Source organism: Hydra vulgaris, chromosome 10 (assembly GCF_038396675.1).
Source record: "Hydra vulgaris chromosome 10, alternate assembly HydraT2T_AEP".
Lineage (NCBI taxonomy): Eukaryota > Metazoa > Cnidaria > Hydrozoa > Anthoathecata > Hydridae > Hydra > Hydra vulgaris.
The window spans coordinates 18,841,900-18,862,063 of NC_088929.1; the positions used below are offsets into that span (position 1 = coordinate 18,841,900).

General features: G+C 28.4%; 1 protein-coding gene across 4 annotated transcripts in view; it reads left to right on the forward strand.

Moving 5' to 3' along the window:
• LOC100214226 (putative leucine-rich repeat-containing protein DDB_G0290503) overlaps positions 1 to 20,164 on the forward strand; it is a 39,995-nt gene that overhangs the window by 5,938 nt on the left and 13,893 nt on the right. The window contains exons 2-3 of one of the 4 annotated variants that reach the window (XM_065807409.1): positions 2,437 to 2,509; positions 14,099 to 17,473. In XM_065807409.1, the coding sequence (XP_065663481.1) occupies positions 14,120 to 17,473 (3,354 nt within the window). In that variant the 5' untranslated portion in view covers positions 2,437 to 2,509; positions 14,099 to 14,119. Of the gene's footprint in view, positions 1 to 2,436; positions 2,510 to 13,727; positions 14,013 to 14,098; positions 17,474 to 20,164 lie in introns of those variants that run through there. The other 3 variants (XM_065807411.1, XM_065807410.1, XM_065807408.1) reach the window with 3 other exon arrangements.

The window sequence follows — 20,164 nt, forward strand, 5'->3', positions numbered from 1 at the left end:
CTTTGGAAAAAAAATTTTATTTATATTCTTTTTAAAGCTGTTCGAATTGTTTGTTAAATTAACTTAATAATATATTACATATATTACTAGTCCGTAGCAACTGGGTGGGCACCCAGAGGCCCCCTCCCCCCAATAATTTTTCAAATAAATAATTTTGAAGAAATTAACTGAAAAAATGACTTACAAAAAAAAAAGGTCCTTAAAACTATTTCGGGGTAGTACTGAAACCCGCCCATCCCCCCCTCTCCCATATAATTTTTGCTCCTACGGCCCTGTATTAATAATATACATAAAGACTAGATGTTGGTTTATCTAACTTCATGAATACTATTTATTAAATAATATTTAAATTTACTTTTTATTATACTTATTTTATTGTACTTATTTTGTTTATTAATATATATTTATTATTATACATTTTATTTATTTTTTATTATGGAACGTTTTTGCACGTTTTACAAGTGAAAAAATCTACTTTGTTAAAAAAACTTTTTCGATTTTAGGCATTTTTTAAGACAGTTTTTATTTTTATAAAGCATCAAAAGATTTAAAAATTATGTTTTATTCCTTTATAAGCAGGAGATCCAGGTTCGAAACGAGCTCTGGACAAATTTTCGCGTCACAGTAAGGAAGAAGGCGTGAACTTCCTGGTTAAATGCACTTCCATGGTGCTCTGTGACAAGACCGTTAGGACTTCTTGGGGCACCTAAAATAAAAATTGAAAAAAAAAAAAAAAAAAAAGTTTATGAGTACTAACTTCTTTATTAAAAAAGATTAAACAGGAATATTTAAATTTTATCAGTTAACCAAATAATCTTCTATTAAAAACATCTAATGTTTATTTCTATAGTATACTAAGTATTTCAGGCGCAAATTATTAGCCAATATTCAAATAAAACCTTGTTTAATACTCACCAGAAACTTTTAAGTAAATAGTTTCATTTGATTTATGTTTATCATTAATACTTTTGCTACTGATCTTAAATTTTTCCTTTGCTTTATGCACTTTTATGGTAATTTTCTTGTGATTTGCTACACACGAGACTTGTCAAACTTAATTGATGTCATTACTGCTAAATACCCAGTCAAATTAAATCCTTTAAAACATCCGAAATGTGCTTCTACCATTATTTTTTTAAAATTTCGCTTACATTAAAATGTCACAGTACAATTATATGCCGTATATATGGTGTTACAATTAAAAAATTCCAATATCAGCATAATTAAAATACGAAAAACACTCACATATATAAATATAAGCATATATATACACTTATAAATATATAGATGTGCACATACATAAATTGCTAACAATTAAATATAAGCTATGACCTGAAGATCACAAAATCTTGTCGTCAGAACCTTATAAAATACAAGTAGGCAAAATAAAGAAAAGTATAACATACTAAAAAATAAAGTAAAAATTAAAATATAAAAGTAATAAAATCCAAGTTGAATAACAATTTTCAAAATATTAGAAGTATCTGAGTATATTATCAAGTGAAAAAGTACATTTTTTTAGATTGAGCTTGTAAAGATAAAAGGAAGTTGGTAGATCGATATTCCGCAGAACAATGTTGTTCCATAGGTGTCCACGATAAGCAATGCGAAATTGATTTTATTTTGTGTGATAAAACAGCTTATTTAAAAAATTTATGTTTCTCATTTTTTTTTTTTTTTTTTGGTGCCCCAAGAAGCCCTTACGGTCTTATCACAGAGCTCCGCGCATGAGCATTTAAGTGGAAGTTAAAGCCTCCTTCCTAACGATGTCGTAAAACTAACCAAGAGGTGGGGTTTGAACCACAGGTCCTTTGTTTCTGAGGCAAGTGCGCAGCCACTGCGCCACGGCTGCTGTAATATCGTATTTGTTGTTAGGTTTGAATTTGAATATATTATTAAAAGCGGTAGGGGATAAATTATTTCTCCATAAATATACAAAACATAAAACTTTAAATATTTTGAGTTCAAATAAATTCAATAATCTCATTTCAGTAAAAATAGGTTTTGTATGTGTAAAACGATCGGCATAGTTAATTATACGGATCGCATGTTTTTGACGACGATAAAGAAGTTTTAACTTACTTTTTACAGTACTCCCCAAGCAGTGTTAGTATAATTTATGTAACTGTAGATAAAAGAGTAATAAAGTTGGCTTAAGCACGAGCTTTATATAGAATCCCAATGTTTTTTGAAATTTTAGTAGATATGTAATTAATGTGTTGATTCCAGAAGATGTTTTCATTGAGATAAACGTCTAAGAATTTTGTAACGGAATCATTTTTTTATTTTAATTTCGTTAAAGTTGCGGAAAGTTTGTAGGTAAAAATTGCTTTTTTGCATTCAAATGGAATAGAGTCCATTTGGTTTTATTAATATTTAAAGTTCACTTATTACATTTAAACAAGTTTGATATATGTTTTTATTCTTTATTCATAGTGGTAAAGAGTTAACATATATTACTGCTTGAGAGGAACAGATTGGTCTCATCTGCGTACATAATAATTATAAGGTTAGAAGCTTTATTCAAATCATTTATATATATCAAAAAAAGTAGGAGTCCGAGCATTGAATCTTGAGGAACACCGCATACAATATCAAGATAATTATTTTGATAACCGTCGTTACTAATTACAAATTATTATCTTTTTGTTAAGTAGCTTTTAAAATTTTTTAAAGCAGTTCCTTTAATTCCATAATATTTAAGTTTATGTAGTAAAATCTAATGATCTACTGTGTCGTAAGCTTTTGATAGGTCAATGAAGATACCTAACAAGTACTGTGATTTTTCAAAAAATTTCGAGATTTCATGTACAAATTGAGTTATTGCATGCTCTAAGTTACCTTGTTTAAAGCCGAATTGTTTGTTATATAGTAAGTTATTTTGTTGAGTTGTTTGTATATTCTATTAGACATTATTCTTTCTAAAATTTTTGAAAATACTGAAAGAACAGAGATGGGACGATCATTGAAATTAATAACGCAGATTAAGTTCACATTTTAATTGTTTTCCTTTTTTTTTTTTTTTTGACAAAAGTATTACCATGGAAACATTTAGATAATAGTTAATTGTCTTTCAAGCTTTTACAAACTGATATTAACAGGTTTTTAATCCATATTGAAATTTAATTTGATAATACCATTTTCGCGCTACTATGTAATTTTATTATACTCCCTAATTGGGTACTCATGGGTTTCTAAACATCTCCAATACATTCTTGTTTTACTGGAGTAACTTTGTATTCATCACAAAAATGTAATTTTAAAATTTCAGAAAATAAGCCATCTAAAAAGTTACTCTTTATCAACCAAGTTTGAATGCAAAATAAGCAATGTAATGTGTTAACAGCACCTAACGATTCCATCCCGTGGGACGTTTTTACGACGTATAAGTTTGTACAGCCAAAAACCTGTTTTTAAAAACTTTTTTAATGCTGATTCAATTCATAGTTAACGGTATTAAGCGTCGTACTACTATTGGTTACCACATGTTTGGGAAATTTTTTTTTCAATAACAGTTTTTTTCCACGATCATCACAGGAAAAAAAGTTTTATTGAACTTTTATAAACTTTTGAAACATATGGCCTATAGAAATTCTATAGAATTTTTATAGAATTTCTATAGAATATCTATTAATTTCGATAGAAATTGCTAAGAAACTTTTTTTTCTATAGAAAAAAAAGTTTCATAGGAATTTCTATAGAAATTAACAGAGACTATAGAAATTCTATAGAATTTCTATAGGCCGTATGTTTCAAAAGTTTATAGAAATTCTATAGAACTTTTTTTCCTGGGATCAGAATACAATATTCTTTAGAGAGGATTTAAATGCTTTGTGAAATATTGAATAAACTTGTTCAATTTTACACCTGTTGCTCGCCCATTCCTATTTCCAGACACCACTTTACATTGATGTACCTTTTCTTAAAGGTTTTTGTTATTATCAATATCAGTTGACAGTAGTTGATAGAGCTTCCATAAAATAAAAAGGTTTTGTGCCTCAGAAAGCTTATCTTTGAGAATTTTTGTGTGTGTGTGTGCGTGTGTCGTGCTAATAGATTACATGGCGAAGTAGAAATTTGGAGCATACGTTTTAATTGAAACATTTATGAAATGCATTTTAATAGAATTATAGTTAAGTATATTAATTTTACCTTTGTTTATTGGTGACAAATGATTTTACTGCATTTACGTTAAATCTAAGCTAAAAAATCATTTTATTGGTGACAAATGATTTTATTACATTTACATTAAATCTATGCTAAAAAATCATTTTAGAGTAATAAACAAGAATAGCAGTTTCAAGCTCTTAATCTTCATAAAGCTAACTTTTTTATATACCTGAGAAGAGTTTTTTGTAAACTATTCAGTAGTTTTAGCCGTGAAAATGATTTAAATAAATATTTCAAATAAGTAATAATAATCAGGAATTACAGCAGGTTTTTATCGGTGTTTGAGAACACTGAAAAAAAAAACCATTAAGAACTTAGAGCAAGCTTCAAATTTGTGTATTTTTATGCTAGTAATTGAACTTACTTAATTGGGCTCATACCAAATTGTTTTTAAATAAACTTAATTATGCCTATATCAAATTATTTCTAAATAAATTTAATTACGCTTATATCAAATTATTTTTAAAATATGAACTTACTCTTATTTCAGTTTTCGCGAAAAACAAACACAAAGTTCTTTTAAAAAGTTTTTAAAAGCTATATGTTTTTGCGTGTTTTTAAAAGCTTTATGTTTTTGCGTGTGTTTTTTTTTGTTTATGGCAAAACTTTGTAATGACATTTTTATTAAACCTAAATACTTCAAACTTTCATCTTTCTCGGCCTTTCTTATTCTGTTTTCACAGCGAGAATTTTTTCTCGAATTTGAAATTTTATAAAACGTTGCGTAGTTATATATTCATAAATTAAGTTATTTTAGTATTTTAAACAAAATGAAAATAAAAATTTTAATTTATAATTGCAAACTATTTGCAATATCTTCAGCTAAAAAACCAAAACTTGTGAAATTACAACAAAATTTTTCGCTCTACTTCACTCGCCGCCGTCTTGCAGCACGTGATCAAGCCCCTTCTCCCTCATTTCAAAAAAGTGTGCAGCCGCGGCGAAGCGGTTAGAGTTCTGGCAAAGAATGTCCATAGTTTGACTCCGGCTTTGGCCAAATAAGCTACATTGGTAAGGAAGGAGGCGTGAACTTCCAAGTTAAATGCTCTTTCGTGGTGCTCTGTGATAAGATCGTAAGCACAAAAAAAAAAAAAAAACGGTGCTGATATATAGGATGCAACTTTGCTGTATGACAAGTTACACAAGGTTGGGTGTAGTAGATGGAATAATTAATGATAAGTTCCTAAAGGTGGTACTACCCTGCAACTTTTATTTTCCAAAATAAGACCTTTTTCTTAAAATGATAAACATTTTTCAATAGTAGTTAAAAAACTGAATATAAAAAACATCTATTTCTTAGTTATTTGACATAAAAAATGCTGAGTCAGCAAAAAAAAGCGAAAAACATGCAGTCACAAGAACATAAATAACTTGAGTAATATTTGAGATAAAAGCTTTAAATTTTACAAATATATAGCTAAATGGTTGGTGGAGGGCCCTTTGTAGAATTTTTTAAAAATACTGAACTAAAGTAGAATGGCAGATCACAGGAAAAAAAGTTTTATAGAATTTTTATAAACTTTTGGAACATATGGTCTATAGAAATTCTATAGAATTCTATAGAATTTTTATAGAATCTCTTTTAATTTCTATAGAAATTCCAATAGAACTTTTTTTTCTACTTTTTATTTTATAGAAAAAAAAGTTTTATAGCAATTTCTATAGAAATTAATAGACATTCTATAGAAATTTAATAGCATTTCTATATAATTTATATAGGGCATATGTTCCAAAAGTTTATAGAAATTCTATAGAACTTTTTTTCCTGGGATATTAACCTGTAAAAATCATAAAAAATGATCCGTGGGGTTTGTACAATTTTAAATTCTGATCAAAACAAAAATTTATTTTTTAATTATTCTACTACCAGCGTTTCTACAACATCAGTGAAAAAACTGTAAAAATTTTAAATAAAAAGAGTAAATAGTTTCTAAGATATCAATATTCTAGTTTAAAAATATTTGAAAAATATCATTCGGAGAAAATCAGCTTTTAAAATAAAAATGTCATTAACTAAAAAAATCTCTAACTAAAAACCTGGCCAGAAAAATATGATTAAGCACCTTTGATATTTTGTTTTGTATCTAAATAAGCTTCTTACAATACCAATAAATTGTGAAAATAGGGCAACATGGTTGCTAAAGCCGTTGCTAGGAGTTCGAAAATAACCTTGTTGCTTTTGAATACAAATTTTAAGACTTTCTGTTATTTTTTGAAGAAAAGTAAAATGTTCTTGTGATTTAGGATGTTCAACCTGTTAGAATTTAAAGTAAAAAAAACCTTAAGCAACGACCATGGAATTATTTTGAGACATTAGAATTATCTTGCTCTATCTCAACTTTTTTTTAAATTGATAGTGTTATGTACCTTAGAATAATTTTTTTCTACTGTATTGAAACATAAGTTATAAGCAAAAAAGTGAAAACATAAATTATAAAAATGTTTTTATATGACTTCTCCTAAAGTTTTTTAAAATCGTTTTATCTCGAAACTCAAAAATGGAGAATAAGTCCAATAACATTTGAAATGCAATTTTGAACTTTTTCTAAAGGAGAAAGGTCTGGTAAGAAGAACCAGCCCAAACAGCATTTCATACTATTTTCATAGATTTTAGACTTAGCTTCTATGAGAGATCATATCAATCAAGATCAGCTGCCTGTTCATGACACGCCATTTTTAATAACATAGATGCAATTTTCATATATGCAGAAAAACAAGAACATTAAAGAAGATGAAGAACATTAGAACGCATTAAGAACATAGTTTAAAGAGTTATTAAGAGAGTTCTGGACACTTTTGTAAAACTGGTGGTCTGGATAACAGGAGTGTTGTCCAGACCACAAGCTGTAGAAAAGTTTAAATGAGAAATAACTTTAGCTACAGGTGTAGGAGTTATATAAATGTCTAATAGTGGATTGACTTTTTGCGTTGACAAGAAGAGTTTGGTCATTAGACTTAGAATATGAGTTATTAAAAACTTTGTTTGCAAATTGTTTGCCTTATCATTGGAAAAATAATAAAATCAGATTTATGTATGCGTGATGGAATGTTAGACTTGCCGTTGTTAATGGCATTATCAAAGAGTTTGTTAAAAAAGTTGTTTTTGTGTTGTTAAGTTGTTTTCAAGAGAGTTGTTCTTGTGTTATTGAGTTGTTCTTTAGAGAGTTGTTCTTGTGGAAAAGAAAATATTATAATCAGAAATAGCAACAGCACAAGAAAAAAAACTTTTTTGTGATTATTTTAATAATTAAAATAGTTAATACTAATTAAATTTATGAGTGAGGTTGATTGAGTGAATAAGTGCTGAACAAACGCGTATCAAAGAATGTTCAAAGAGTTTACAATTAAATTCAAGACAAATACTAGGCAGCCTCAGAATTATCAAGTTGAGTTTTAGAGCTGTAGCCTAATAAGCAAATAACAGATGTTGTTGCATAGGCACTACCAAGGATGCACCAGGAAAAACCTATGAGTAGAGTCAAAAAGATGTAGTGTATAAAGGTTGAAATTTACGTCAGCTTATTAGATGATGTAGGAGTGCATGGCTGGTCAACAGAAATCTTCAGCTTAAATTAACTAAAACAGGATGTAGCTAACATTTGTTCAGGAAAATACTTTATTTAAGATATCATCTCTAATCTTTAATCAACCAAGAGCCCCAATGCAGGGGGTGTTTTAAGTCAACTTCTCCTAGTCTTTGCCTAGAACAGTTAATCTTAAAAGACACCAGAAAATGAGACCTGTTGTATAAGTTTACATGTTACCAGTACCTCATATAATCGTATATATATATATATATATATATATATATATATATATATATATATATATATATATATATATATATATATATATATATATATATATATATATATATATATATATATATATATATATATATATATACATAATACTTCATAAAGATATGATATAAAAGTTTTATTTACATTAAAATCAAATAATTTAGTTTGACAGCAATGAAATAGTACAATCATAATAGTAGAGCATTTTAGAAGTAATTAAAATGCTTTTTAAATTATTTAAAACGCTGTAGTTAAAGTTGTTTGTATTTTTATGGTTAACTTTTTTATTTTGAACAACGAAAATAGTTTATGTTTAACAAAATAAACGTATTAAATATATGAATAAATATATTTTATGACATTGATTTATACATTATTCTTTTATATGAACGTTTTAATTCTTAACTACCTTTTGCAGTACGCTAAATGGTTTATAACATAATTTTTTTTTATTATGCTATTTACCACCCCAGGGCCGAAAAGGCCACTACAACCTAGGAGGCTATATTATTGTAGCTACTATCCTCTATTAACTTTTAACTCCAAAACACAAACCTTGAAAAAAAAGGCCGCTGCGCAGAGAAACAAGTTGAGTGCGGTACTATCAGGGACATGTTGGGGATCGGAACTTATCGTTTATGAACTGAGCGCTCTACCACCACATTGTTACCTATATTGTATGGCAACCGCTGTTGTGTCGTATACCATGCAGTCAGAACCAATTTTAGGAGGGGGAGTGTAGGGAAGAGAAGGAAGGTTCTTCCCTTTCCCTTCCCAAAAGAAGATGATATTAAATTTATAGTCGGTTTTTTTTGCGAATTTAATCGGCTAGTCGGGTATTTGACACAATTCAGTGAGGTAAATTATAGTTTTGAGGACCTATTTTTTTTAGAAGCCAGTTGGTACTTTTTAAGGATTCACCCCCCCCCCCCATCACTACCCTCCACCATCCACCCCCATTTTATCCGTAGAATCACCTCTGCATGCAGTTATTTTATAAACTATATGTTGTAATACTTTATGTAAAGTAAAATATGTTTTATACATGTTGTAAACAAAATCCAGCAAACAGTATGGATAAACAGTATTCATTTTATTGAAGCATTTCTTTTTATTGATTGTGGATAGTATGATATTGACTATAGGGAGTAACTTTGTGAGAAGAATAAATACAATACACAGAAGCTATGCATTCACATTTGAGTTAATCTTTTTGATTGTTGCAATAGACAGCAAATGGATGTAAGGTAGCTTGATCAGCTTGCTAGTAAAATCCTTGTACAGCATCTTGCACAAGAACATATAGTTCTCTGCAAAATCCATAAAAAGAAATACAGGTATGTTGATTCAATGTGATTTTTGCCTCTGATAAGTAGGAAGATTGTGCTTCTTTGATAAAGTGCTGACGACAAAAATTATACAAAGTTTTACTTAGGGTTTTGATAAACACAGTAATGCTTGATTGGACTGTTACAATCGCAGTTTGGTCAGTTGATACCCATAGGTTGTATGTGATCTAATTGTCAAAATCAAAATTATATTTTTCAAACACATTTTCCAAGTAAATCTTTAAATTCAGTTTACAGGACAGTTGAAACATAGATGAAACATGCAGCTTCAACAATCTATATTACAAACACATTCTTTCATCAAACCTTTGTAATATGTTAAATGGCGCTTAAGTAGAGTAATGAAAATCAACTTAGCATTTTGATAATAAGAATATACAAAAACTGAGTGACTACTGTCACTGAAATGCAAGACTGAATCCAACTTTGCGTTTAGAAACTCAAGATGAAGTTTCTTTAAATAAACTAATATTAAGCGCTTTTGCTTATGGGTTTTTACATTATTTATACGCGCAGTAACATTTATAGCAGTCTTTTTTCCTGGACATTGCCTTGTTAACAGTTCGGATTCATAAATTTCAATAACTTTCAGATTAAAAATCTTTCAAAGATTAGCGTCAGGTTTCGCAAGTATCTTTTGCTCATTTTTCAACTTAAGGGATTTCTTAACAAGATGTTCTCAAACTAAAATGTTTTTTTAATTGATTACGAGGAGTTAATTAGAGTAAATTTTTCTTCCTTTAAACTTATTTTTAATCTTTTTTTTTTTTGCATCTAAAATATCTAAATGTCCTTATAGTTTATGTACTTTTGCTCTATTTCCAATACTATACTTTTTGTATTTTTGTATTTTGTAATTATTTTCATACTATACTATGTTTTTTGGGTCTATATCCAACCCTGATGCTACTAGGTTTGTATTCTTGTATCCAGTTTTTTAATTTTTTGCTTTTCCAAATCCTTATTTGTCGAATTTACTTACACTTTTCAGTGGAAATACTTCCAATAAAGATACAGTCTTAAAACTGTAGATTTAAAATTTTAAAACCAACTTTTAATGTAATTGAAGTGTTTTACACTCAAATTATAATCATATGTGTATTATATTATATACATAAAATTAAATACATATTCCAAAATCATATCAGATAAATTCAGTTAAGACACTGATCATATCATTTAAGGTAAAACTGAGTATATTCACTCAGGGAATGAATATATTCAGTTATAGAACCTTTTACTTCCACAGTAAAAGGTTCCATAATTTATTTCAACTGCTTACGCTATTTTTTATGCATGCAAAGTGAATGTTTTTTATCATATTTTTCAAAAAAAATTTATGTTTTAACAGGCTACTGCAAGTGTCTAACTAACTTTTAATGCATAATTTTGATTTTTACCTCAGATAGTTATCCTAAGTACACAAAAGTAACAAAAACTTTGTACTGCTTATCTGTAGATATTGAACTGTAAAGCATTAAAGTTTCCAAAGTTTCTTATAATATTGTAATTTTTAGCGACTATAGGGCACAATAATTAAAAACTGTTTAAAATCAGTTAAAAACGCCTGCAAAAATAGATTATTCGGGTGAAAAACTATTACTGTACAAAATTTCAGGTAATCACCTATTTTTTTTAGTAAAAATCACTTGTATCACCTATTTTATTTCAAAAAAATCTACTTTAAGCTGTAATGTAATGTACTGTAGCAATTACTCTAGTTTTTCCAATTTTGGTAAACGTTGATTCGATCATACCTTTTAAGCAGTTTAGCCAATCAAGCTGAAGTTTTCGGGACTGTGTTTTTTTCTTAAAACCTGTCAGTGATCAAAATTTGAAGCAAATCTAAGGTGGTACCTTGGGGACCATCAGATCAAACATATTTTACTTTACATCATGACTTGATATGGAATGACCCTAAAGCAAAATATAGCATGAATTTCAAATAAATAAATAAATAATAAATACAAAAACAAAATACGCTTACTATTTGGCTATTACTACTACTACACATCACAGAATCTTTTGCTTTACCCACTATTTTAATTCAATTTTGGTCGAGTCGAACAACATTGTATTACACTTTGCACATTATTTTAAAAATTTGGAAAAAAATAGCGTCAAGACTAAGGCCCTCAGCCACTCCCCGTTGCCGTGGTTCCTGTATAAAGGAATATCAAAAACATAGTTAAAAAGTTATTGCTATAAAATGCATTAAAAAATGACCATATTAAGTTTTGTTAAATGATGTTTTTTTGTGTGTGTATAAAATCAGAGGCGCTTTTACAGGGGGGTGTTCCACTCCCCCCCCCCCCTCCCCCAAAGAAGGTGATTTTCAAGTTATAGTCGGTTTTTTATACGAACTCAGTCGGGTATTTGACACATTTCAATTGAGTAAGTTTTAGTTTTGATGACCTTTTTTTATTACCATTATTATTTTTAGAAGCCAGCCAGATACTTTTTAAGGATTCAACCACCCCTCCCCCTCCCTCATTTTATTTGTAGAATCGCCTCTGTATAAAATATAAGTATTTGATTTTTATTTAAAACCATTTTTTTTACTGAAATCATATATATATATATATATATATATATATATATATATATATATATATATATATATATATATATATATATATATATATATATATATATATATATATATATATATATATATATATATATATACATATATATATATATATATATATACATATATATATATATATATATATATATATATATATATATATATATATATATATATATATGTATATATATATATATATATATATATATATATATATATATATATATATATATATATATATATATATATATATATATATATATATATATATATATAACGTTCCTAGTAAAACCTAGTAACCTATTAAAATTATTTTTATCTTTCATTTTAATGTATTGTTATCTGTGTGCAAATAAGATATATTTACAGTTTTAATTCACTATAAACAGAGTTCAAACCTCCAACTTAATTTTTTTAATTTTGTATTTGTATACACGAAAATTTTGTATAAAAACCAAAATTTTCGTGTTTAAAACTTACATAGCAATTAAAATATAGTTACAAGATAATTATTGGAAAATGTACTTCTTTAGTTACAGATTAATTACAGTTTAGACGTCATTAGCAATTGGATGGATTTATCTTTTTTACGGCTCTTAATTTTTGAAAAGAAATATTAATTTGTTTCCCCCTAACAGAAGTGTGCTCAATCCCTTTAATTATTGCAACGTCTCTAAAATATAATAATAGCTAACCTTTTGCTGATTTTAAGCAAAATAATTGGTAATATTGTATGAACACTGGATTCATATACATCGTCATATATTTTATATGATTTAAAACAATTAATTAAGTTATTTATTATCGTATTTAGCAATTATTACTGGTACTGACTACTGTGTTTAAAAATATAACAATTTACAAAAAAACGCAGCAAAAAAAATCATACATATACTCAATAAAATCACTTACAGTTTACAAACTATAATCATTGGCGCCATCGTTTTGGTATTTGAGACAAATAACTTCCAGACAGAGCGTAAACTCTAAACATATAAAAATTAATAATTATGCGAAAAATAGTTATGTCATATCATATAATGTTTAATCAATATAATGCTTTGTATAAGATTGCAAAAGATGGAGCTTGGAATCTTATGTTTGAAGCTGTTTTCTTAAACTCCAAAAAAAGATTGCGCCTGTCTTGTACATAATTACTAATTTTAATTATAAATTATAATGAGTTTGAGGCTAAAAATTTACATACTGGACTCAAAAAAAGTAAAAAAATATATAACTTTGATAAAGTTTAAAATGTGTATTTTTTTTATTTGAAATAAAGTGTAAAATTAGCAATTTAAAACTTTCCTCTCCTATTCCTGATTTCTTCCAATTATCAATTCTACACTACGCTTCTAATTTATTGTATAAAATACTTCAAACAAATCTTTGTTAATACTTAAAATAACGTCATTGGTATTGATGTTTTTTTTTTTTTGGTATAATAGTTAATATAACGTCATTGGTAAATGATGTTGTTTTTTTTGTGTGTATAAAAGTAGAGGCGCTTTTACAGGGGGTTGTTCCACCCCTCCCCCTCCCCCTCCTCGTTCCCTTCCTTCAAAGAAGGTGATTTTCAAGTTATAGTTGGTTTTTTATACGAATTCAGTCGGCTAGTCGACTAAATATAATGCAACAGTTTTTTCAACAGCAAAAAAAAAACTGTTGTATTTTTTGTAACCTTTGATAACGTGCTACCGTTTTCGCAATAAAAAAAATTGTATAATTTATTGTTTGTTTAAAACCTCATTCATAATATATATTGCTCACTTGTTTTTTATATTTAATAAGATATATAAATGCAATTAGCTTTTTAATAAAAAGATCAAGAAATTCTAAAATTGTGCGATAAGGGCAACGTGCGTTTATAATTTGTTTATTTTTCCTGTTTAATGGTTTCTGGAACTTGCAAAAAAGTTTAAAGAAGCACATAAAAAGAAATCCGATAACTAAAATAAGAAAGTTGCAAAACTGGTATACTCACTTAGTTTTATAAAAAGCTTCTAACGAAATTTTTATAGTATTTTTAGAAGAGATAAGAAGTAATTAGGTTTGATTTAACCAATCAAAATCTAAAGTTATATCGCGTATAAGACCGAAGTATATAAATATATTTTTATATTGTCTTAGATTTATAAATATTTCTGTAACTATGAGCAATGCTTATATATCAACTTTTTTTTCAGGTTTTGCATAAGCGAAATACCATGCAATCGCATGTTCAAAATGGCCTTCAAACAAAAAGTAATACCTCAAAATTTTGCCTTAAAGGTGTTCCCCGGTTAAATCAAAAGGTATGGAATCAAAAAGTAGGAAAGAAAGCAGAGTTAGAAAAGCTTTTACTAAGTGTCCGCCTTGATACTGATACTTCAGATGTCCCACTGTATTCCGAATCGTATGAACCTTCTGTTTGCCTGCCTTCATCGGGTTATAAATCAGATCCAGAAAACGTCCGCAACCGCATAAGAACATGTTATTCTGCCGACGAAATGTCGCCTGATCAATCTCCTGTAAGAAAGGCTGAAAGCAAATTGTACGAAAATGATCTGACAATCCGTCGCACCAAATCATTGAACCAATTTTCAGTAACCGATCGAATAATGGAAATTAAAAAAAGGTTGGGTAACACAAAACCAACGATATATCCAAATAATTCTGCCGGAGAAATTTCGTCCAAAAAAGTTTTTCCCAAAAATTATTGTTCAAATGTGTTTGAAAAAAGGGAAGTTTGTAATAAAAATAAAACCGAAAATAAAGTGGAATATCTCGGCAATAAACAACTTAACGCGATGCCTGTCAGAAGAGCTCGGTCTTTTAACAACGTTGATAAAGAAGTTTTATCTAGGATACCTCTTTCTAAAAGTAACGCTCAATTAAAAACTACCGAAGCACGACGTAATTACGATGAATTGAGTAAAAAAACAGATAAAGAAAGTATTTCTAATTTGACGGAACGCCGGTCACGGTCATTTAGTTTATTGCAAAATGTTTGGGAAAAAAGAGAAAACTGTCCAGAAAACTCGTTAAAAAACAATGAAATAGAAAATGACTCATCGAAGCAGTGTTGTGAAATAAGTAAACATAAAAGAATGAGTTGGGATCGCTCTGATTCAGAAACAGAAGCCGAGGAAACTTATTTGACAAAAGCAGCATTACAACGTCTAGAAAGACGTTCCCGTGGTCATATTCGAAACCGAGATAGATTTTTTCAACAAAAATATGCTTATGATACGAACAATAATGACGTAAACTCTAACTTATCTGATAAAACATTAGACTCGGGTATTTTTGATTTAGCAGTAAATAACTTTTCTCAAAACATCCAGCAGTTATCTAAGCAGTACAATTTTAACGATTACCACCACGAAGATTCTGTAAGCTTGAATTCAGGTTACAGCTCTGCCTCAGACAGCATTGCTGAAAGTATATCAGCTTATTACGAAAGTCCTGACGATGATTTTGATTCAAAAAAAAATCAAACAAATAATACATTAAAACATTCAAATAACTCGTTGAAAACAGGTTTACCTATTTCTGCGTTTAGATTTAATAAAGTATCACAGAGTAAAAACAGCAACGATAAAAGTTTGTTGACACGAGAAAATAGTAAAAAAACACCGACAAAGATTCTACAAACGACTGTTACAGATGAAGAGCTAATGACGAAAACAAACAGTATAACATTACCGATACGCGCTAAACTAAACAATAACTTTATTTCAAACTCAGTCGAGAACAGCAGGAGCCTTAACAAATTTCTGCCACAAAATTTAGACAGCACTTCGAAAACATTGTCAGAAAAGTTAAACAACTGCGATACGAGCAAAGCAAATGTTACAGGTCAAAATAATCTTAAAGTAGTAAGCGTCGATGAAGAAAAAAAATACTCAACTACAAATGTGACAACAGAATTAAAAAAGCATCAAGAAAATACCGAAAATTCCCATACAAATTCTGGGAAACGGATTAAACATTTTGACTCGTCTAAAAATAAGCAATTATCTGATAATCAAAGTAAATCCGTTTGTTCTAGCAAAGAATTTTGTTCTAGCAAAGAATATCATTCAAAGAACGTCACTGAGCTGGAACAAACAATGAATACCAATCTGAACGTAAACTCAATCGCATCAAATTTAACGAGTCACGAAAACAATGCATGTGTTAAGAAAATCGATGGTTTACACATAAAATTAGCAAAAACTGTGACATCGCCGTCGTTAAAGACTTTATTAGACGTTCGTAAAAACGATAAAAAATTAAACGAGCTTGAAGTTCAACTTGTAACTCATAAGCAACTTAATTTTAAAAATGATAATAAACTAAAAACCGAAAATGCATGCATTACAGACTCTTTTGATCAAAGTGATAAACCTGCCGTGTCGTTTAACAATCCAACAGTAAAAAATAATTTGATAGACAAGTCCAACGCAGATCAAAAAGTTAAAACTAACATAACTAAAGGTGACACGTTAGAAGTTAAAATAAATTTTTCTGCCACACAATTAGCGTCTCTTGACGCAGTCAGTCGTAAAAATTTTCTAAATAAACAACTCACAAAAACTCAAATTAGCCCATCAAAGTTTTCCATAACAGAAACTTGCCAAGAATCAGAAGTTTCAAAAAAACTTGATGCAGATCAAGACACTACTCTAGAAAAGTTTTTAAGCACAAACCCTGAATCCTTTCAAACCGACACTTGTTTACCTACTCCGAGTGAAAGACATCTTTTGGTTCATCGTGGTATCCAGTGTTCTTTACTTAATGATCAAGAGAGTAGAATATTGTTTACTGAAATTTTAGTCGCTGACACGACACACAAACACTTTATCAGTAAAGAAATCGCTGATGAAATAGGGTCGGATATACTAGAAGATATTCAGTTTACATATCCACAATACCTCATACCACCCGGAGAAGAAATCGACGACAATTATTTTCTAGAAAATATAGACTTGAAAAAAGTTCAAATGGAAAATATCAAATTACAAACATTGTTGCTGGAAGTGGAAAAAGCACGAATGAGCAGTGTTAAGGCCTTACTTCACGTTAACAATGCTCTTAATAAAGTCCAAAATGATAAAACACAAATCGAAAGCGATCTAAGTGTTTGCCTTTATGAAAAAGAAGTTTTGACTGAAAGTTTAGCTCGATTTAACTCCGCTGGTCAAAATCATAAAACAGAACTTGATAACATAGTAAAAAAAAAGGACGAAGTTCAAGATTCCATAGATCCACCTTCTGATGCTTTGTGGAAGAAAGAGAAGCAAGAACAATGTGCTCAAGCAGAAAAGTTCAAACTAGAATGCAACACAGAAAAAGAAACAATTCGTTTAAAGTCACAATACAAAAAAGTAAAAGACCAACTTGAACAATCCAACAATGCTTTTACTATAACACTAAAAAATAATTTAGAGGCTGCAAAAAGAATGGATGAGCAACTTCAAGTCTGTCTAGCAGAAAAAAAACAGCTAGTTATCAAGTGCAACGAAGGGTCAAAAATTGCTAAAGAACTAGTGAAGGCGAAACAAGAGCTTGAGGATTTAAAGCATAACCAAGAAGAGGTATTTAATGTTATTATATTATAAGAATTTTTAAAGTAAAAATATTTCAAATAGAAGTTATCAACAAAAATTATTCATGAAATCAATAGGAATAGTTATCTCGACCAGTCAAATTATTAAATGTTCAAGTTAAGATTAAGAATGACCAATATCAAGGTTATTTTTGATTAATTTATATAATGGGCGCTATCAACAATCGCACTTGAATATCCATGTTTTTTTTGTTTTTTTCTTTAAAGGTCTGCCTAGTTTCTGTCTTACTTTAATAACTGACGAATGTAGTCATGCCAACAAATTGACGGCATAATTGGCTTTATTTTTACATAAATTTTATTATACGTATCATTAAATATATATGTTTTAATAATATACTATGTGTAATAAAGTATGCCTAAAAGTATTATGCTTAAAATATATATATATATAAAAAATAGTTTTTTATAATTACGCAATACTTGAAATTTAGTACTTCGGTACCATTTAAAAACAGTCATTTTAAAAGGCTTTAAACTTATGACTAAAATTTTTTTTTGCTATCAAACGTTTTGAGTGTTAGTCAAACTTAAAAGAAAATTCATTCATTTCATTAATTAAAAACATAGAAAATTTTACTTTTGTGTTTTCCTTTAAATTAAAAGGAAATTGGTTTTTGAGTGTGGATAACGACAGAAAGTTTCAACATGAAAGGCTTACGTAACCTAGACGTAAACATTTTTTTAAATATATTTTAAAAAAATGAGTTCATTTCATTGCACTCGTTTTCATTTTTGTTATAACATTTTGTTTTATTAGTTTAGTTATGTCTCTAAAAAAAAATACATATTTTAGTGTCTAAAAAATATTAGTTGTTTAAAATTTTTTAAATTTTTATTAAGAAATTAAATAAACAGAAAAAAAGTATCAATAGCAAATATTGAATTACACACGCACATAAAAAAATATTGAACTAGACTTGTATGCGATTAAGTTAAATATTGAATTTGACGGTAACGTAATTAAGGCCTAATCTCTTGTGCGTATCAGACGAGAAACATCTAAAACAATGACGAAAAAATTTGATAACTATGTGTTTTTAATCAAATTTTAACATTATTAACTAAAAGTCACGTTATATCTAAGTAACTGTTTTTAGCTACTTGATTAAATAAAACATTATTTTAATATATTTTAACAAATGTAAACCCAAATTGTCACGCAAGTACACGTTCAACGAAACTAAAAATAATTTATAATAAACAAAACAAAGAAAAACCTATCCTATAATATTAAATGCAAATAGATACACAAATACTGAAAAACTTACTGCGTTCTTGAATTAGGAAAAGTTTGAAAAAAGTGTTAATCGAACAAATAATATAACTTAATTGCACTTTTTTCATGCACTAATAATAAATTATTGGACGCGAAGACCCTTAGGTGATAATTATTTCTTTGTAAGTTTTTAAAAACTTCTTGAAGATTTTTTAAGCAGTTTTTCATCAATATTGTTAAAAAATTTGGAAAATTAACTTTTTGAACAATTTAATAGACTAATTTTAAACGAAGTAATTTAACGTAACGTAAAAGAAAAAATTTCGCAAAATCAATTTCAAGCCGATTTAGAGCATTGTAAAATATTATTTAATAAGTTGTCAATGGATACTTTAAATGTTGTATAAAAATAATCTGTAGGTAACAAAATTTGACATGTTTTAACATTCGATTTCATTTGTAACGCAATTTTGTTGTGGGTAAAAACTTTAATTGTTTCCATTTTTATCATTGTTACCATGCTATAAACTTTTGTTCTTTTTGTTATAAATTATTTATTTGTAGTCCAACAACTGTAATAAATGATGTAACGCAAAACACAAAGAATTTTACTTTCTTACATTCTTAAAATTAATGAAATTTTGGAGATTCTAATTTTTTTTTAAAAACTACGTTTTACGTCGATGCTTTTCCTGTGATTTTACAAAGTAACAAGAATGTCGAGTAATGAGGCTGGGTGAATAAGTAAAATTGCTTTTACTCGGTAATTAGTCAGCTCTACGTGAATAAAAACTTCAGCAACTTTTCTTAAACTTTTATTTACGTAAAGCTGAACCATTACTCAACGTTTTTGGAGTAAATTGCTTAACTTTACGTGAATAAAAATTTGAGCGATTTTGCTGAAATTTGTATTCACGTAAAGTTGAACAAATACTCCAAACTCCCGCCCCCCATCAATGATTTTTTTCGTTTATTTAGCCGGCAAATTTGACTCTTTTCGCCAAATCAGTCAGCAAATGTAGACCCTTTAGACAAGTTAGTCGGTAAATTTAGACAGTCTGTCGGCAAATGTCGATAAGCCAGTTGGCAAATTTAAAAAAAACGAGGACCTTATTTTTTTATTATTAGTGATATTACATTAAAACGCTTATAAAAATACAGTAGACTAATTGAAAAGTCGGGTTTGACCTCACACCACAGCAAAAAGAAAAAATTTCAAGCAAAAGTGTAATAAGAAAGTAGATAAATGCTATTCACCAAACTTAAGCAGAAGATTCCTTGTAAAGCGATACGAATGATAATAAAACTTTTCAATAAACAAACACTCCGCGAAACAAGGCTGTGCTTTTTAAAATCACGTTTTTTAAAAATGGCGGCAATTAAATCAAAATCAAATAACAACAACAAAATGAAGCGTTTTTGTATCGTTGATTGTATTTA